Consider the following 15,211-nt stretch of genomic DNA (forward strand, 5'->3'; position numbering starts at 1 on the left):
CATCAGGCTCACTAAGCTCAAAAGTAATCAAAAGTCAAAGGCCCGTGAAGCCCAAAGCTAGGCCCAATAAGCTTAAAACCCAAAAAGTCTTATACTTAGGCCCATAATACAAGACCAAACAATATAAACTTCTATACGACCAAATATATGAGAAAGGTGGTCATCTATGTAAAGCCCAAGTAAAGAGAACCTTAGGCCCATCAAACCCGTTGGGCTCACTAAGCTCAAAAGCAATTAAAAGTCCAAAGGCCCATGAAGCCCAAAATTAGGCCCAATAAGCTTAAAACCCAAAAAGTCTTATACTAAGGCCCATAATACAAGACCAAACAATATAAACTCTTATACTACCAAATATATGAGAAAGGTGGTCATCTATGTAAAGCCTAAGTAAAGAAAACCTTAGGCCCATCAAACCCATTTGGCTCACTAAGCTCAAAAGCAATCAAAAGTCCAAAGGCCCATGAAGCCCAAAATTAGACCCAATAAGCTTAAAACCCAAAAAGTCTTATACTAAGGCCCATAATACAAGATCAAACAATATAAACTCCTATACTACCAAATATATGAGAAAGGTGGTCATCTATGTAAAGCCCAAGTAAAGAGAACCTTAGGCCCATCAAACCTATTGGGCTCACTAAGCTCAAAAGCAATCAAAAGTCCAAAGGCCCATGAAGCCCAAAACTAGGCCCAATAAGCTTAAAATCCAAAAAGTCTTATACTAAGGCCCATAATACAAGACCAAACAATATAAACTCCTATACTACCAAATATATGCGAAAGGTGGTCATCTATGTAAAGCCCAAGTAAAGAAAACCTTAGGCCCACCAAACCCATTGGGCTCACTAAGCTCAAAAGTAATCAAAAGTCCAAAGGCCCATGAAGCCCAAAACTAGGCCCAATAAGCTTAAAATCCAAAAAGTCTTATACTAAGGCCCATAATACAAGACCAAACAATATAAACTCCTATACTACCAAATATATGAGAAAGGTGGTCATCTATGTAAAGTCCAAGTAAAGAGAACCTTAGGCCCACCAAACCCATTGGGCTCACTAAGCTCAAAAGCAATCAAAAGTCCAAAGGCCCATGAAGCCCAAAACTAGGCCCAATAAGCATAAAACCCAAAAAGTCTTATACTAAGGCCCATAATACAAGACCAAACAATATAAACTCCTATACTACCAAATATATGAGAAAGGTGGTCATCTACGTAAAGCCCAAGTAAAGAGAACCTTTGGCCCACCAAACCCATTGGGCTCACTAACCTAGTTTTGTACTTCATGGGCCTTTGGGCTTTTGTTTTGGTCTTGTATTATGGGCTTTAGTATAAGACTTTTTGGGTTTTAAGCTTATTGGGCCTAGTTTTGGGCTTCATGGGCCTTTGGACTTTTGATTGCTTATGAGCTTAGTGAGCCTAATGGATTTGGTGGGCCTAAGGTTCTCTTTACTTGGGCTTTATATAGATGACCACCTTTCTCATATATTTGGTAGCATAGGAATTTATATTGTTTGGTCTTGTATTATGGGCCTTAGTATAAGACTTTTTGGATTTTAAGCTTATTGGGCCTAGTTTTGGACTTCATGGGCCTTTGGGCTTTTGTTTGCTTCTGAGCTTAGTGAGCCCAATGGGTTTGGTGGGTCTAGGGTTCTTTTTACTTGGGCTTTACATGGATGACCATCTTTCTCATATATTTGGTAGTATAGGAGTTTATATTGTTTGGTCTTGTATTATGGGCCTTAATATGAGACTTTTTGGGTTTTAAGCTTATTAGGCCTAGTTTTGGGCTTCATTCATAGGATGCTTGATGTGATTGTGGCAAAGAGTCTCCTATTCTCTCGTGTATGCTAATTAGGCAGAAGGCTTTTGTCTAATTTATATTTAACGCCACATACATTAGCACCCAATGTAAATCCAAACAGAAAATGAGTATCTCTCCGCACACTAGGTGACATTTAATCAACGCCTAATGTTTGTAGCATTGACAACAAAACCACGAAAGTCTATGCACCTTAAAAGCAATTAAACTAATGTAAAACAAATTCAAAAATATTTGGTAACATCATTTTTTAAGAGGAAAATATCGAGATATAAAAGTAAAACTAACAAATTTTTGCAATAATTTATATGAGAGAGAATTATATTTATAATAGAAAATTTTGTTTGGTGTTATTTTCTAATTATAATTAGAAATTTACACATATAATTAATATAAACCTCTAATTCTAATAGAAAAATATTATCAGTTGAAAAACTATACTTAAATTTTAAATATAATTTAGTAGAATGAAAAAAAATATTATTTTGTTTAAAAAAAAGTGCTTATGTCAAATATGAGTTAGAACGGGTCGTTCTGGTTTAAGTAATGATATGTCATTTTTGAATCTGGAACGTGCCGTTCTGATTTCGGAACGGCCCGTTCTAGTTCAGTCATCACGTGTTTTTTTTTCCTTCTGGAACGGCCCGTTCTGGTGCATTATTCATGTGTTATTTTTTCATTTAGAACGGGCCGTTCTGATTTCAAAACAGCCCGTTCCGAAATTGACAACAGCTCCATCAGTGCTCCGTAACACGTGTTTTTTTTTTGGTAATTTAAAAAAAAAATATTCAGTAAAAAATTCGAAATTTTAATCCAGTGTGATAAGGTGCATTAGTAAACAATAAGCTTAGATGCATCTAGTGGTAATTGTTCATGGTGTACCCATACAACACTTGGTTTGATAGTCCATCTAAGAATTTACCGTAGTTATAATTCACTAATGAAATATAGCGACCAATATATATATATATATATATATATATATATATATATATATATATGATTACAAATAAACTTTCTTGTAGAAAGGATACATACAAAGAGAAGAAGAGAAAAGGAGAAAGAGTCTCAAAGATTAGAAAAAGAAAAAAATACACTAATTCATGGTTGTATTTTACATGTGAGGACTTGATAAATGTAATTATTGTTGGTGTACTCTTCTTTACGTTTTATATAATTTTATTGTTGGTACATTCTCATTCTTTTCTCTCTTTTTTTTTGTGGCAAAATTTGGATATTTATATATATTCCACTATAAAACTTTTTTTTTATAAATATATATGGTTTAAATGTTCATGCTGACTGAAGAAAACAAACGCAAATCATGTAATTGTATGTTACAATATTCTTTCAAGTTAGACAAGTATTTAAATAGTTAAGACTCAGGAAGTAATTTAAGAAGAATTAGCTAAACAATTCGTTTTTGTTTAACTTTTTATACATAATAGGAAAAGGTATTCAGACACAACCCCACTAATTAAAAGGAAGAAATAATCATGTTACATGGAAGAATTCAAATGATAACTTTTCGTTAAGATTTACATTGGCATAAAAGCCGAATTACTAGTGTTACGGACCGGATATACCTATTCAAGCCCATTACCAAAACTGGGCCCAAAAATTATGAGTTGTCTTCATTCTTTTAGATGTTCTAAAAAGGCTTTTTGTTAAATACATCTTCACCTATTAATGATACACATGAATATTCTCTCTCTCTTTTAATTATTCAGTTCTCTAAATACTTTTTTTTCCAACTGAAATGGTATAAATAGTCTTCTAAAAATTACTTTCTAAAAATATATTTATGTTCTTCCAAAAGGTATGGTATATATGTTATATTTATGAAATATACTTTTTGGAGAAGTAAAAGTATACTTCCAAAAAATACTTTTTAAAAGAGTAAAAACATTTTCTAAGAAAGTAAAATAAAGGCTTAAATATGTTTTTAGTCCCTTAAATTTAAGGTAAATCTGTTTTTGGTCCCTCAAATTTAAAATTGTTATTTTTAGTCCCTATAATTTCAAAAAATCTTATTTTAGTCCTTATATTCAAATTTTGTAAAGAAATTTATCAAACATTATTGCATAAAATCTACCTATTGGTGTCTCTATTAGTGAAAATATCACATTTAATCCGATTGATATTGCATAATTATCTTAATTAATCACTTTCAAATATGTTATTGGTGACCTAAGGGACTAAAATAAGATTTTTAAAAATTACAGGGATTAAAAACAACAGTTTTAAATTTGAGGGACCAAAAACAAATTTATCTTAAATTTGAGGGACTAAAAACATATTTAAGCCTAAAATAAAATATACTTTCATAAACTATTTTTTGAAAAATTAATATATTTTTATCATTCAATAAATATGTTTATAAATATATTTTTTAAGAAATGTATTATTATTTTTTTATTATTAAAATTATCATGTCACATATGATCAAGTTGTTATCAAATTATTCGTAAATATATAATTTTACAAACTTGGCACCTAATATATTTAGTCTTCAATGTAAGTGAGTGGATATGTTAGAAATTTTACATTAATTAATAATATAACAAAAATATAATATACAAGTGAATTAATTATTTCTCATTTTATAAGGAGACGTAAATTCATTTTATTAATATTACTTTTCAAAAATGATCATAAACAATTTTTCCTTTTGCAATATCGTTTTTTCTTATTTTAAATTTTTCCGTTTTTTTATTGTTAATTATATTTTTTATAAAAAAAAATATTAAATATAACAGTGTAAAGTGTTTATTATTTTACTGAGTATTTCGATATATAATACTTTTTGAGTATTTTTTTAATGTAGTTTAATATTATTAAATTTCACCTAAATAAATTTTTATTTCTTTCAAAATATTACTCAACAAAATATTGACTTAAATATTTTAATATTTATAATTAAATTTAAATTTTCTTAATTAATATCATAAATATTATTTGCAAAACATCATTGAAATGATTGTTTAATTAGGATATTTTTGTTCTCCTATAGGAAATTCTTATCGTAACACATGTTTTGAAGCTTGTTATATTTAACTTTCGTACTAAAAGTTTCATAAAAGTTTTTTTTAATTATTATTATTATTATTAAAGAGTATCTTTTGTCTGCTTTGTTTGTGAGTTCAGCCATTATACTAATATTAAACAGGTGGACATACTCTTATAACTTGAATTTTTTGCATTTTTATAATTTGAATTCAAATCATTTTGTTAACCTGTATGTCAATTTAAGTTAATAACTTCACAAAAGTCCTTTAAGAAAAAACAACTAATCTCAAATTGAGCTTTCTTGATAGCGTAAAGAAAAAGGCTTACTTTACTTTTTTAAAAATAGTACAAAATAATATTAAATTAGCTCAACATTTTTCTAAAAACTTTTGTTTTTCTTTCTTTCTTTCTTTTTTAATGTGACCTCAATTAGTACATTGAAATTACGTGTCTTGATATTTTAATGCAATGTAAAAATAAGTATAGTTTTAACATGACAAATGTTAATGTGCCTATTTAAATAATTTAAAAAAAAAAGTGCTTTTGAGGGAAAGAATAGAAAAAAGAAAAAGTTTTTTTATAAGCTCAAACTAGCTTATCACAAACTAATTTATCATTTTATAGAAAAACTGCGAGAGAGATTCTACAAATTAACTTTTGAATAAACTAATTTTAACTTATGATGAAACACATTTAAATTTTTCTTCTATTTTTTCCTATAATAAATATTTTTGGAACAATTCATCTAGATAAATTTAATGTGGATAAATTTCTTTAAAAACACTTTTAGTGGAGAGAAAAAAAAGGAAAATTGAAATCAGTTTTTTTTTAAAGGTTAAACTACTCTATATATTATTTTTAAAAAATAGAAAAACTAATAAAAAAATAATATCAACAAATTAATTATGCATTAGCTAATTTTATAGTATTCTTCATAATTTCTTCTTTTGTAGATATTCATGGAGATATTTACCTATACAATCTCATACAATTTAAAACAAATAAAAAATAAAAAATCAATTTTCTTGACTTTAACACAAGACTTGAAGTCAATTTGAAAATATAATAAAAATGGTTTCAAAACTATTTTAACCAAACATGTTTTGTTTTAAAAATAAAATTTGAAAATGAAAAAAAAAAAAAAACTCAACACCATCCACCTAAAATGTTACTTCTCTTGTTTCAAAATGACTTTAACTTTAACATTTGTAAAATATCAAAAAGGATTGATGTTTTTAATTTTTAATGTAATATTATTTTTTGAAGGGGATTTTTAACGTAATAATATTTTTTATTCTATTTTGTCTCTTCATAAAATTTTTAACCACCACAATTAAAAATATTATATTTCTTGTAGGATGATGCTATCTTAGAAAACTAATATAAAATTTATATATTTAGTATTCTTAAGTTGTGTGAAAAAAAATTAAATTGCAAACATTTTAAGATGAGATAGAATAAGTATTCGATAAGAATATTTTTTTACCAACTATTTTTATTTAAAAATCATAAAATGAGAGCATTAGAGAAAAAAAAATATTAAATATATAATTCCATAACAATGGTCAAAATATGTTATACTTTTTTTTTCTTTGAAAATATTTTTTAATAATGTAATATTTGTCAATTATATAAGGTTGAATAATTATTTCTTATGTTTGTCACTTGATATATATGGTTGAATAGCAACTTTTTATATTACCACTTAATATATTCAAAATGATTATAATTATATATTTATATTAATACTTGTTTGTAGAGACAATTTAATATTTTTTACAAAAATCAATCATTATAATCAAATATGAAAGAGATCTAAAATGTTTATTATGTTCAACTTTAGCATTTAAAAAATTGTTTAATATTTGATGAGATTTTTATAATAATAATAAAAAAAAATCTAAAATGATTATCATTAATATTTTTTATTAGTGTTTATTTTTTCGAAGCCTTTTAAAATTTTTGATAAGATAATTCTTAATAACCAAATAAAGAAGAGATCCAAAATGATTATTGATAAATTCTTTAATCATTATAATAACTAAATAGAAAAAACAACTTTATTCACTTATCACATATATTTATTATTAGTAAATATTTTGTAGAATCTTAAATATATAATATTATATAATATTGTATCATCGAGTTGGTTTATTAATTACTATAAAAGAAAAAAAAGTCATCATACCAAAACATAACATATCTTAATATTTAAGATTTAAAATTTAGGATTTAAGATTTTATAATATATATAAATTTATTTTATTTTATTTGTATAAACTCATTAATACTAAATAATAAAATTACATGTTCATCTTCAAGAAACTCAACGTGTGCAACACATAGTTTTGAAATCAAATATCAAATATATTGACTAAAGCAATAAAACGTACCTTTTACAAATTCAAAACAATAAATAAATAAACATATATAAGGAGAAGAGGTAGACCAAGCTTAATTGTTAATGGATCCAGTAATTAGTCTTTCTCAACCCTAAAGTTGTTTTTTTGTAGTCATGACAAGGTTGGAATCAACTATGGCCCGCTTGTGGAAAATAAAAAATTAAATATAATTTATTTATTTTTTATATAGAAAAAGTGTACTTATGATAATTGAAATTTCATGTTTGATTGGGCCAGTTGTTTTGTTTGAGACCACTCCGTTTGGGCCAGGCCCTACCACTAATTATTGAAGAGTTAGAGTTAGAGAGAGTAAGAAAAAGAAAAAACGAAATTAAAAATAGAATAAGAAAAGGCGCAAGAGTGTGTTGTTGGCGGTGTAGGGTTTAGTAGCCACCACCGTTTAACTATTACTTCTCTTTTCAGAAGCCGAAACGAAACCCTCTGCCTCTGCTTCTCTCTTCTTCTCTTCGCCGCGTTTCCACCACTCCTTCACGCCATGTCGGAAGCTTCGTTGATCCAAACGGAACTTCCGAATCCACCGGATCCTCCATCCACCGCCACTCCCTTGTCCAGAAAAATCGTCTTCATTCCCGTCAAGAAGCCCTTCAAGGGATTCTCCAATGACTTCAACATCGAAACCCTAAACCCCTCCTCCTCCGACCCTGCTTCCTCCGCCTCCGCCGCGACTAAGAAACACGACGCATCCGAATTCTCCGAGTACGGCTTGGATCCGGAGCTCAGCTTCGGAATTACCTTCCGGAGAATAGTGAGTGCAATTTCGCTGCCTACTCTCACGGAAAATTGGTTTACGCGTCATTAGGAATATTTGCTTTTGCTACGGACTTTTGTTTTTGATTGGTTCTTGATTCGTTCCGTTTTACCGTTAGGACTGTAACTGAAAATCTTAATTGTTGTTTTCAGGGAGCTGGGTTGCGGAATCTGGGAAACACGTGTTTTCTCAATTCAGTGATTCAGTGTTTGACGTATACAGAGCCACTAGCTGCGTATCTGCAAAGTGGGAAGCATAAAACGTCATGTGAGTGACTAAACGCGTTTTGTGTTACGCATGCGAATTATGTAGATGGAAATACTTTGTGTGTGGTTTACTTTTGTTTTGATGTACTTGGCCTTGGTGAATACATGCAGTTGAAGAGTGTTATGTTTTTGTAGGTTTTTTTAGTTGGAAATTATGCATATGTGTGAAGGGAATTGATATGTTGAATTTCTGATTGTATTTTTGCAATCAATGTAGGCCACGTTGCTGGATTTTGTGCTCTCTGTGCTATACAGAATCATGTTAGTCGTGCACTGCAATCAACTGGGAGAATATTATCCCCAGAGGATCTGGTTGGGAATCTACGTTGTATCCTTATGATTTGTGGTTGATTAATTAATGGACAATTATGGTTCATTTCTTCTATCTCGTTGATTTTGACATTTGATATAAATTAGGCTGTTGTTCTAAAATAATTTGCTTCATTTCCACATCTTGTCCTTTGTGCTTGTATTCCGTGAGCATGAGGAGAAAGGTTGTCATGGAAGATTGTTTTTGCTGCGCATGTATGTTTTTCGGCATCTCATTCTTTTAACAGTGAAACTTCACATCTTTGCATATAAATATATCAGACAATACTTGTATCCTAGGCCCTAGCATTCTGTTCTAGAAAAATAGATAGAACCAACTTCACGACATCTATTTGCCAAGCAATAAGATTTGTTGTTATGCAACTTCTTGGGAACTTTCCCATTACTGATTTATCCTTTTTAGCTTCTTTTAACAGTAGATGGTAGTACAGGATTTATTATTCTTACAGCTGACAAGGTGGCACGGCTATGTGGATTTTTGTTTACTCTATCTAAAAAGCTTATTATGATACTAAGAACGATTTTTGATGCGCTATATGAGGCATAGTACGGTTTTTCTAGTTAGCTAGCTTGATTGTTACAAGCAATAAGCAATGTTCCCTGTCCCCTTTTCCCCTTTATTGTCTTGAAATTTGCAATCCTGACATGATATCAGGCATATCACGAAATTTCCGAAATGCAAGGCAAGAGGATGCACATGAGTATATGGTGAACTTACTTGAGTGTATGCATAAATGTTGCCTGCCTTCTGGCATACCAAGTGAATCACCTGGTGCTTATGAGAAAAGTTTTGTTCATAAAATCTTTGGTGGTCGTCTCAGGAGTCAGGTAACTGTTTGCTTCATGGTGGGATTTTGAGAGAGTAAGGTCGTTACCAATTGAGCTAGGAACCCAGAAAAGACATGGGATAGATATAAGATATGACACTGGCATGGGAATATGGCAAATTTTAATAATCATAGGGCACTATACTGATAATTCAACACCTAAGATTAATATAAAATAAATATTTTAAATTATAAGAGTGAACATTATTAAATGAGCACAACTCATATACATAAAAGTATTTGAGATGTTCATGCAATATCTCTGAGAAGACTGCATGACAACTATAATATTGGACTTTTAATTCAATATATGAGTACATTACAAAAATTACATGTTCTTTGGTTGCCTTTTCCAGGTTAAATGTCAGCAGTGTTCTTATTGCTCCAACAAATTTGATCCTTTCTTAGATTTAAGTCTTGAAATATTCAAGGCAGATTCGTTGCAAAAAGCACTTGCAAATTTCACGGCTGCAGAATGGTTGGATGGAGGGGAGAGGGAGTACCATTGTCAACGATGCAAACAGAAAGTTAGGGCTCTCAAACAGCTAACAATTCATAAGGCACCTTATGTGCTAACAATTCATTTAAAGCGGTTCTATGCACATGACCCTGGACAAAAAATTAAAAAGAAGGTTCAATTTGGCTATGCACTGGACTTGAAACCTTTTGTCAGTGGCTCATATGTAAGCAATATATATTTTTGAAATTTATTTAAATTATCTTTCTATATTTTTGTTTTCATTGTTCAAAATGACAAGCTCAGTAGAATCTTTTGCAGTTTGTTGTTTCGAAGTATTTGTTATGCTGTTTGACATTATATGTTATGTGTTTGTGACTTATGGTAATGTTATGCTTCTTACTTCCAAGCTTCTTCCGTTTGGCAGGAGGGTGATTTGAAGTACTCTCTATATGGGGTTCTGGTTCATTCTGGTTCTAGCACTCATTCTGGCCACTATTACTGCTATGTTCGCACTTCAAATAACATGTGGTATACCTTGGACGACAACCGGGTACTGAAAATATGCATTATAGTTTTCTTTTTCTGGTTTTATGTATTTTTTGTAAATCTTTCACTAATTTATCAACAAGTTGGTAAAAAGAAGTTAATGCCTCACCATGTGGGCAATTAAAAAGTAGAATAAATTTTATCATGCAGAATAGCATCTTTTTTAAACTGTATTTATTCTATCCATAATATATGCTTCCTTGAAATTAAAGTTGATGTTATTGTATCGATGTTTGTTTAATGACAAAAATAAAACTGAGCTTTAGCTGGTGATTGGTATAAACTAGAAATTGAAATACCTTAAATTATTGCTTGATGTTTGTTTGTTCTAACTTCTCAGAACTGGATAAATATTGCCGCTTGCAAAAATGTCTGATTAATTATATGCTTATGGAAATGACATGCATAACTTCTGGAATATTGTATTGATGTTTTTGGAGGAATACTATATAAAGCCAGACATGTGTTTTTTTTTTCTTTTGCTGTTTTATTGAAGTCAGTTATTTATCATTCTAATACAATTTGCACTGTTGCAACAGGTAAGTCATGTCAGTGAGCGCGAAGTTTTAAATCAGCAGGCATACATGTTGTTTTATGTTCGTGATAGAAAAAGTATTGTTCCAAAGAAGCCTGTTGACCTTGCTAAGAAAGAGAATATGAAGACTAATGTGAATGGAAATAGAGAATCTTCAACTTCAAACCATGTTTTGAAGGTTTATCCAAATGGCATAGCAGAAAATAAATTATGTAGCGAACCTTTGACTGCTGAAGCTGAGAAGAAAATGTCACATGTTGATTCATCAAGGGATTCTTTTATGAAGGATGCTCTGGTTCCACAAAAACAGGGTGTCACATTAGCAGAAAACTTGATGCAAAGTAAAAAACATGGATCCGAACTTTCTTCCAAGACACAGATACAGGCATACAATGACTCACCTGGTGGACTCTCTCTAGCTAAATCAGAACATGAATGCTTGTCATCATTAGATCACTCTAGAAAAGATCATAGTCTCCCTAGTAATAATCTGAAATGTTTAACTGCACCACTTGGAGAAAAAGTTAATTTGTGTAACAGGAATGTAATTTCAAAAGAGGGCATTAAAGGTTCTCCTTCAATAGTTCCTTCATCAGCTAATCCCCAGACTTGTGAACTTCCTACAGATGGAAAATCTGAGTCTCTGCAGGTAATGCTTCCATTATCCTCTTTGTGCTGAATTTGTAGGGATGTCATTTGGATGTTTTTTAATAATTTATTAATCCAATGGATTGGGAAACGATGGATATATGATGGATCATTAACCATTCATTGATCACAATAACCCACTCCATTTAATCCTTTTATTTTTGTTTCTTCAAATGGATGGATTGGTTTGATTATGAATGTATATTTTGCCATCCCTATGGACTAGGACCATATTAGTTATATTGAATCTTTTCTGAAAACTGTGAATCTTCTCTCTCTTCACTTAGAGAACTGTTGTCGAGAAAGTCGATGTTGCTGCACCTCATGTTTCAAGCACAAATATGGCCAATGGCATTTGCTCTGTAACTTCACCAATTCATCCGAAAGTTAACCCTCAGGTTTCTGTCCTATCCCATGTGCCCATTGTTTTGTGCCTGATTGTGTTTATGTATTGACTTTACTTTTATATGTTTAGCATGGAACTTTTGCAACCAGTTCGGTTTGTGAGAAAACTGGTAGTGTGGTGCATGAAGAATTGGTTGGCTCTCAGGGACCGGTTCCTAACGTGTCAATAAATAGACCTTTGAGCAGAGAGAGGATTAATCAAAAACATGTGAAGAAACCAAAGAAGAAGTTCCTTAAGTATCAAGTAGCCAGCATGCATCTTCGCCCAATCTTCCGTTACATGGTTTATGTTGGCCCACAGAAGAAGGGTAAAAAAAGTAAACGCCACACTTTGGGTTTGAAGAATTCAGACAAACGAAAGCTGGATAAACTTACTTTTTCATCAGACAATGCCAAACTATCTACGCTTGGAAAAACTGATGTAGTTGCTTGTGTACTGAGTTGTTCTGAAAGTAAAGTAACTAAGGCTGGTTATAGACCTGATAGTGCTGAAGGAGAATTTAGGAAGAGAATTGATCATAAATGTGCTGTGCTTGCATCAGCAACGCAAGTAGAAAATATATCTGGGGCTTCAATAGCAAGCCAATTTGAAACTAGACAAGCTAATAGTGTGCAGGATAGTAGAAGAAATCAAATGCATAATGGGTTAATGAGTATGCTGACTCGAGGTCTGGAGGAGACTGTTGGTAAGTTTCTATTGGTATTTTCCCTTCTAGTTGTCTGACACAATACATTTAATTTGTGTTCTACATCCTTGTGGTTTTATTCTTGCTCTAATGCTGTGCAATGTGGACAGCATAATTGTTCGTGTAATGTCTTTGGATTTTTACCATTATAATGTACTTTTTATGATCTGCTTAGTGCTTAAACATTTTAGTGGATCTAAATGCTACTTGAGTTGACTTGACATTATTACATTCCTAGTTTTGTGATACATTTTAATTTGGGATCTCTTAAGATTAGATGATATTGACTTTTGGGTTAATAGTTTGCCTAATTGTGCTGTTTTTGGTGGCTCAATGTTTGACCGGGTGCCTCTACATCCTGTACTGTATTATGTACAAGGAATGTTATGGCTTAGCAGATTTCTCGAATTGACTAAACTAAAATGTATAATATATTTTTTTTTGGCAGCACAGGATAATGAAATATTAGCGATACAGACATTGATTTTCCTCCCGTAGGGAATTCTTGTAACAGTGAGGAATGACCGCCTTCAACCTTGTTCACTTTCAAATTTTACTCTTGATTCACTTTCTATTTTATCAATGAAACCATACTCACTATCATTGTGGATCTGTCATTTCTATGTTTGTCCAATAGGAACGGTAACTACATTAGCAGTGGCAGTGGTGCACTGTGGCAGTGTCCACAATTTATGTTGTGATTGTTACAATGATGATCTGTTCTAAATAATAATAATAATATTAATTAAATATAGGTATTGTGGGATGAAAGTCTCAGTTTGGAGATATTCAAACATGATAACTGCAATTATTGGATATCGACGAATGTTTGAAATACTTCATGTAAACCAAACAAATATTGTGAGTATATGTGTGATCAACATTTAAGAGTACTGGTACTTTACCTGGGTCTAGAATGTGAATCTTTTCTACATACTTAATGTCATCTATATAATCTTCATCTTTGATAAATCTAGCTGCTCCATTTAATCTTGTCTCCCTTTCCCTGCACTTTTGAAATTGTGGCCCCTGTATTCCTGGAATATAACATGTCTATTCTTTATTTGGATACAGTTGCGCGATGGGATGATATTGAATTATCATCGTCTCAGCCTTTGGAATCAAAGAGGGGCAAGGTTGTCAGCATTGGATATGTAGGGGATGAATGGTGAGCTTGGCTATATGTTGTTTCTTTCATCTTTGTTTATTTATAGTAATGCGGGCATTTATTAGTTTGTGCCTTACTTTGTCATGGTTAATTGAAGCATTGGAAGAAACAGTTTTTGCCCAATGTCATACTTGCCTTTGTTGTGTTAAAAATTATCATTTTGCAAAACTGTCTAAGAAAGTGTTTTCTTCTACTAATTTGAATTTGTGTTGATTAATCTGGGTTTTAGATTGTGTTAAAAATGATTGCCTTTAAATAGTATCTTTCCATGTAGATGCTCTTATTGACCTAGTCCTTCAGCTAATAATTGGTGCATTGGTTTAAGCATAAATGAAAAGGAATTGTTGGTATTATGCATGCAATTACCGCTCTTCCCAAAGAATAGAGGTTCTGATCACCATGCTTGGAGTTTTGGTGGGGGAAGTTTGGGATTTGTCATTACTATGTGTGACTGGACTATTTTGATCCAAAATTTTGAATATATTTATAAATTGAGATGTAATATTACATCCAACAATTTATACATCATTTGTCTCTTTCCATCAAATCATTTATTGTATCCAACATTCTTCTCTCTTTTCTCTTATTTGTCTCTTTCCATCACATCATTTATTATCCAACACTCTTCTCTCTTTTCTCTTTCGTAGTTCTAAAATTTGTTCTATACATTCCTCTTATAAATTTTCATCTTGCTGTCACAATTTACAGGGATGAAGAATATGATAAAGGAAAGAGGAAGAAGCTAAGGGGCTTCAAGCATAGTTTTGGTGGGCCAAATCTTTTCCAAGAAATTGCTATCGAGAAATCTAAGTTGAAAAGGGCAAAGTTAGATCATTCTTGCTCAGGGAACCCGCCATTTAGGATATGACGACCAAAACTATTTTTGCCTTCTATCGATTGTGGGTTTCTTTTGCAGCAATTTTGTCAAACGGTGAAAGTGTAGTGAAGAGAGCACCTACCTTATTCTTTTCTCCAGTACAAAATTTTGTTTGCTGGATATTGTCTTTGGGGCAGAGAGCCGCCGAGGGTTGGGTTTTTGTGCACACCTTTGTTCGTGTAGGACATTTCTCATTTTCAGATTATTAGTGCTTGTATGAGAAGTGAAATGAAATCTACTGTATTTCTGTTGTAGCTGCATGCCGTAGCTCAGAAATTTTGTTCATGAATTTAAATCTGTCGAGACATTTTGTATTTCAATTCCATGTTGCCTAGTGTGTATGAGTACTGTACTTGTATTCAGCTTTTGCTTTGAGTTTGGATTAGGTACTATAATTGTATGTACAATTAATTTCTAGGAAAAGTTGTAAGATAATTTATTATCAAGTGCTTACAAGTTAGCTATTTA

The 15,211-nt window shown here is 31.4% G+C and overlaps 1 protein-coding gene across 2 annotated transcripts; it reads left to right on the top strand.

The window, feature by feature from the left end:
* The first annotated feature begins 7,577 nt into the window (after positions 1–7,577).
* Positions 7,578–15,211, top strand: UBP23 (ubiquitin-specific protease 23). Of its 2 annotated transcripts, XR_014434197.1 has the most exons (12): positions 7,578–7,992; positions 8,148–8,262; positions 8,479–8,589; positions 9,247–9,419; positions 9,775–10,101; positions 10,303–10,428; positions 10,964–11,608; positions 11,895–12,005; positions 12,083–12,698; positions 13,147–13,211; positions 13,773–13,866; positions 14,575–14,622. XR_014434197.1 is itself a non-coding variant. In XM_020373570.3 (11 exons), exons 1-11 carry the CDS (start codon positions 7,723–7,725, stop codon positions 14,732–14,734), a joined length of 2,748 nt encoding a protein of 915 aa, XP_020229159.1. In that variant the 5' UTR covers positions 7,582–7,722; the 3' UTR covers positions 14,735–15,211. The 2 variants fall into 2 exon arrangements, 1 of the variants encoding a protein (XP_020229159.1); XM_020373570.3 differs by lacking the exon at positions 13,147–13,211 and having other exon boundaries at positions 7,582–7,992; positions 14,575–15,211.

The sequence above is a fragment of the Cajanus cajan genome, chromosome 5 (assembly GCF_000230855.2).
Source record: "Cajanus cajan strain Asha chromosome 5, NIPB_CcT2T_4, whole genome shotgun sequence".
NCBI lineage: Eukaryota > Viridiplantae > Streptophyta > Magnoliopsida > Fabales > Fabaceae > Cajanus > Cajanus cajan.

Bases quoted from the DNA above. Each gene is read 5' to 3' on its own strand.
- UBP23 (XM_020373570.3), top strand. From the start codon at position 7,723: ATGTCGGAAGCTTCGTTGATCCAAACGGAACTTCCGAATCCACCGGAT. The intron at 10,429-10,963 runs GTACTGAAAATA...CTGTTGCAACAG, and splicing joins ATACCTTGGACGACAACCGG to GTAAGTCATGTCAGTGAGCG. The intron at 11,609-11,894 runs GTAATGCTTCCA...CTCTTCACTTAG, and splicing joins GAAAATCTGAGTCTCTGCAG to AGAACTGTTGTCGAGAAAGT.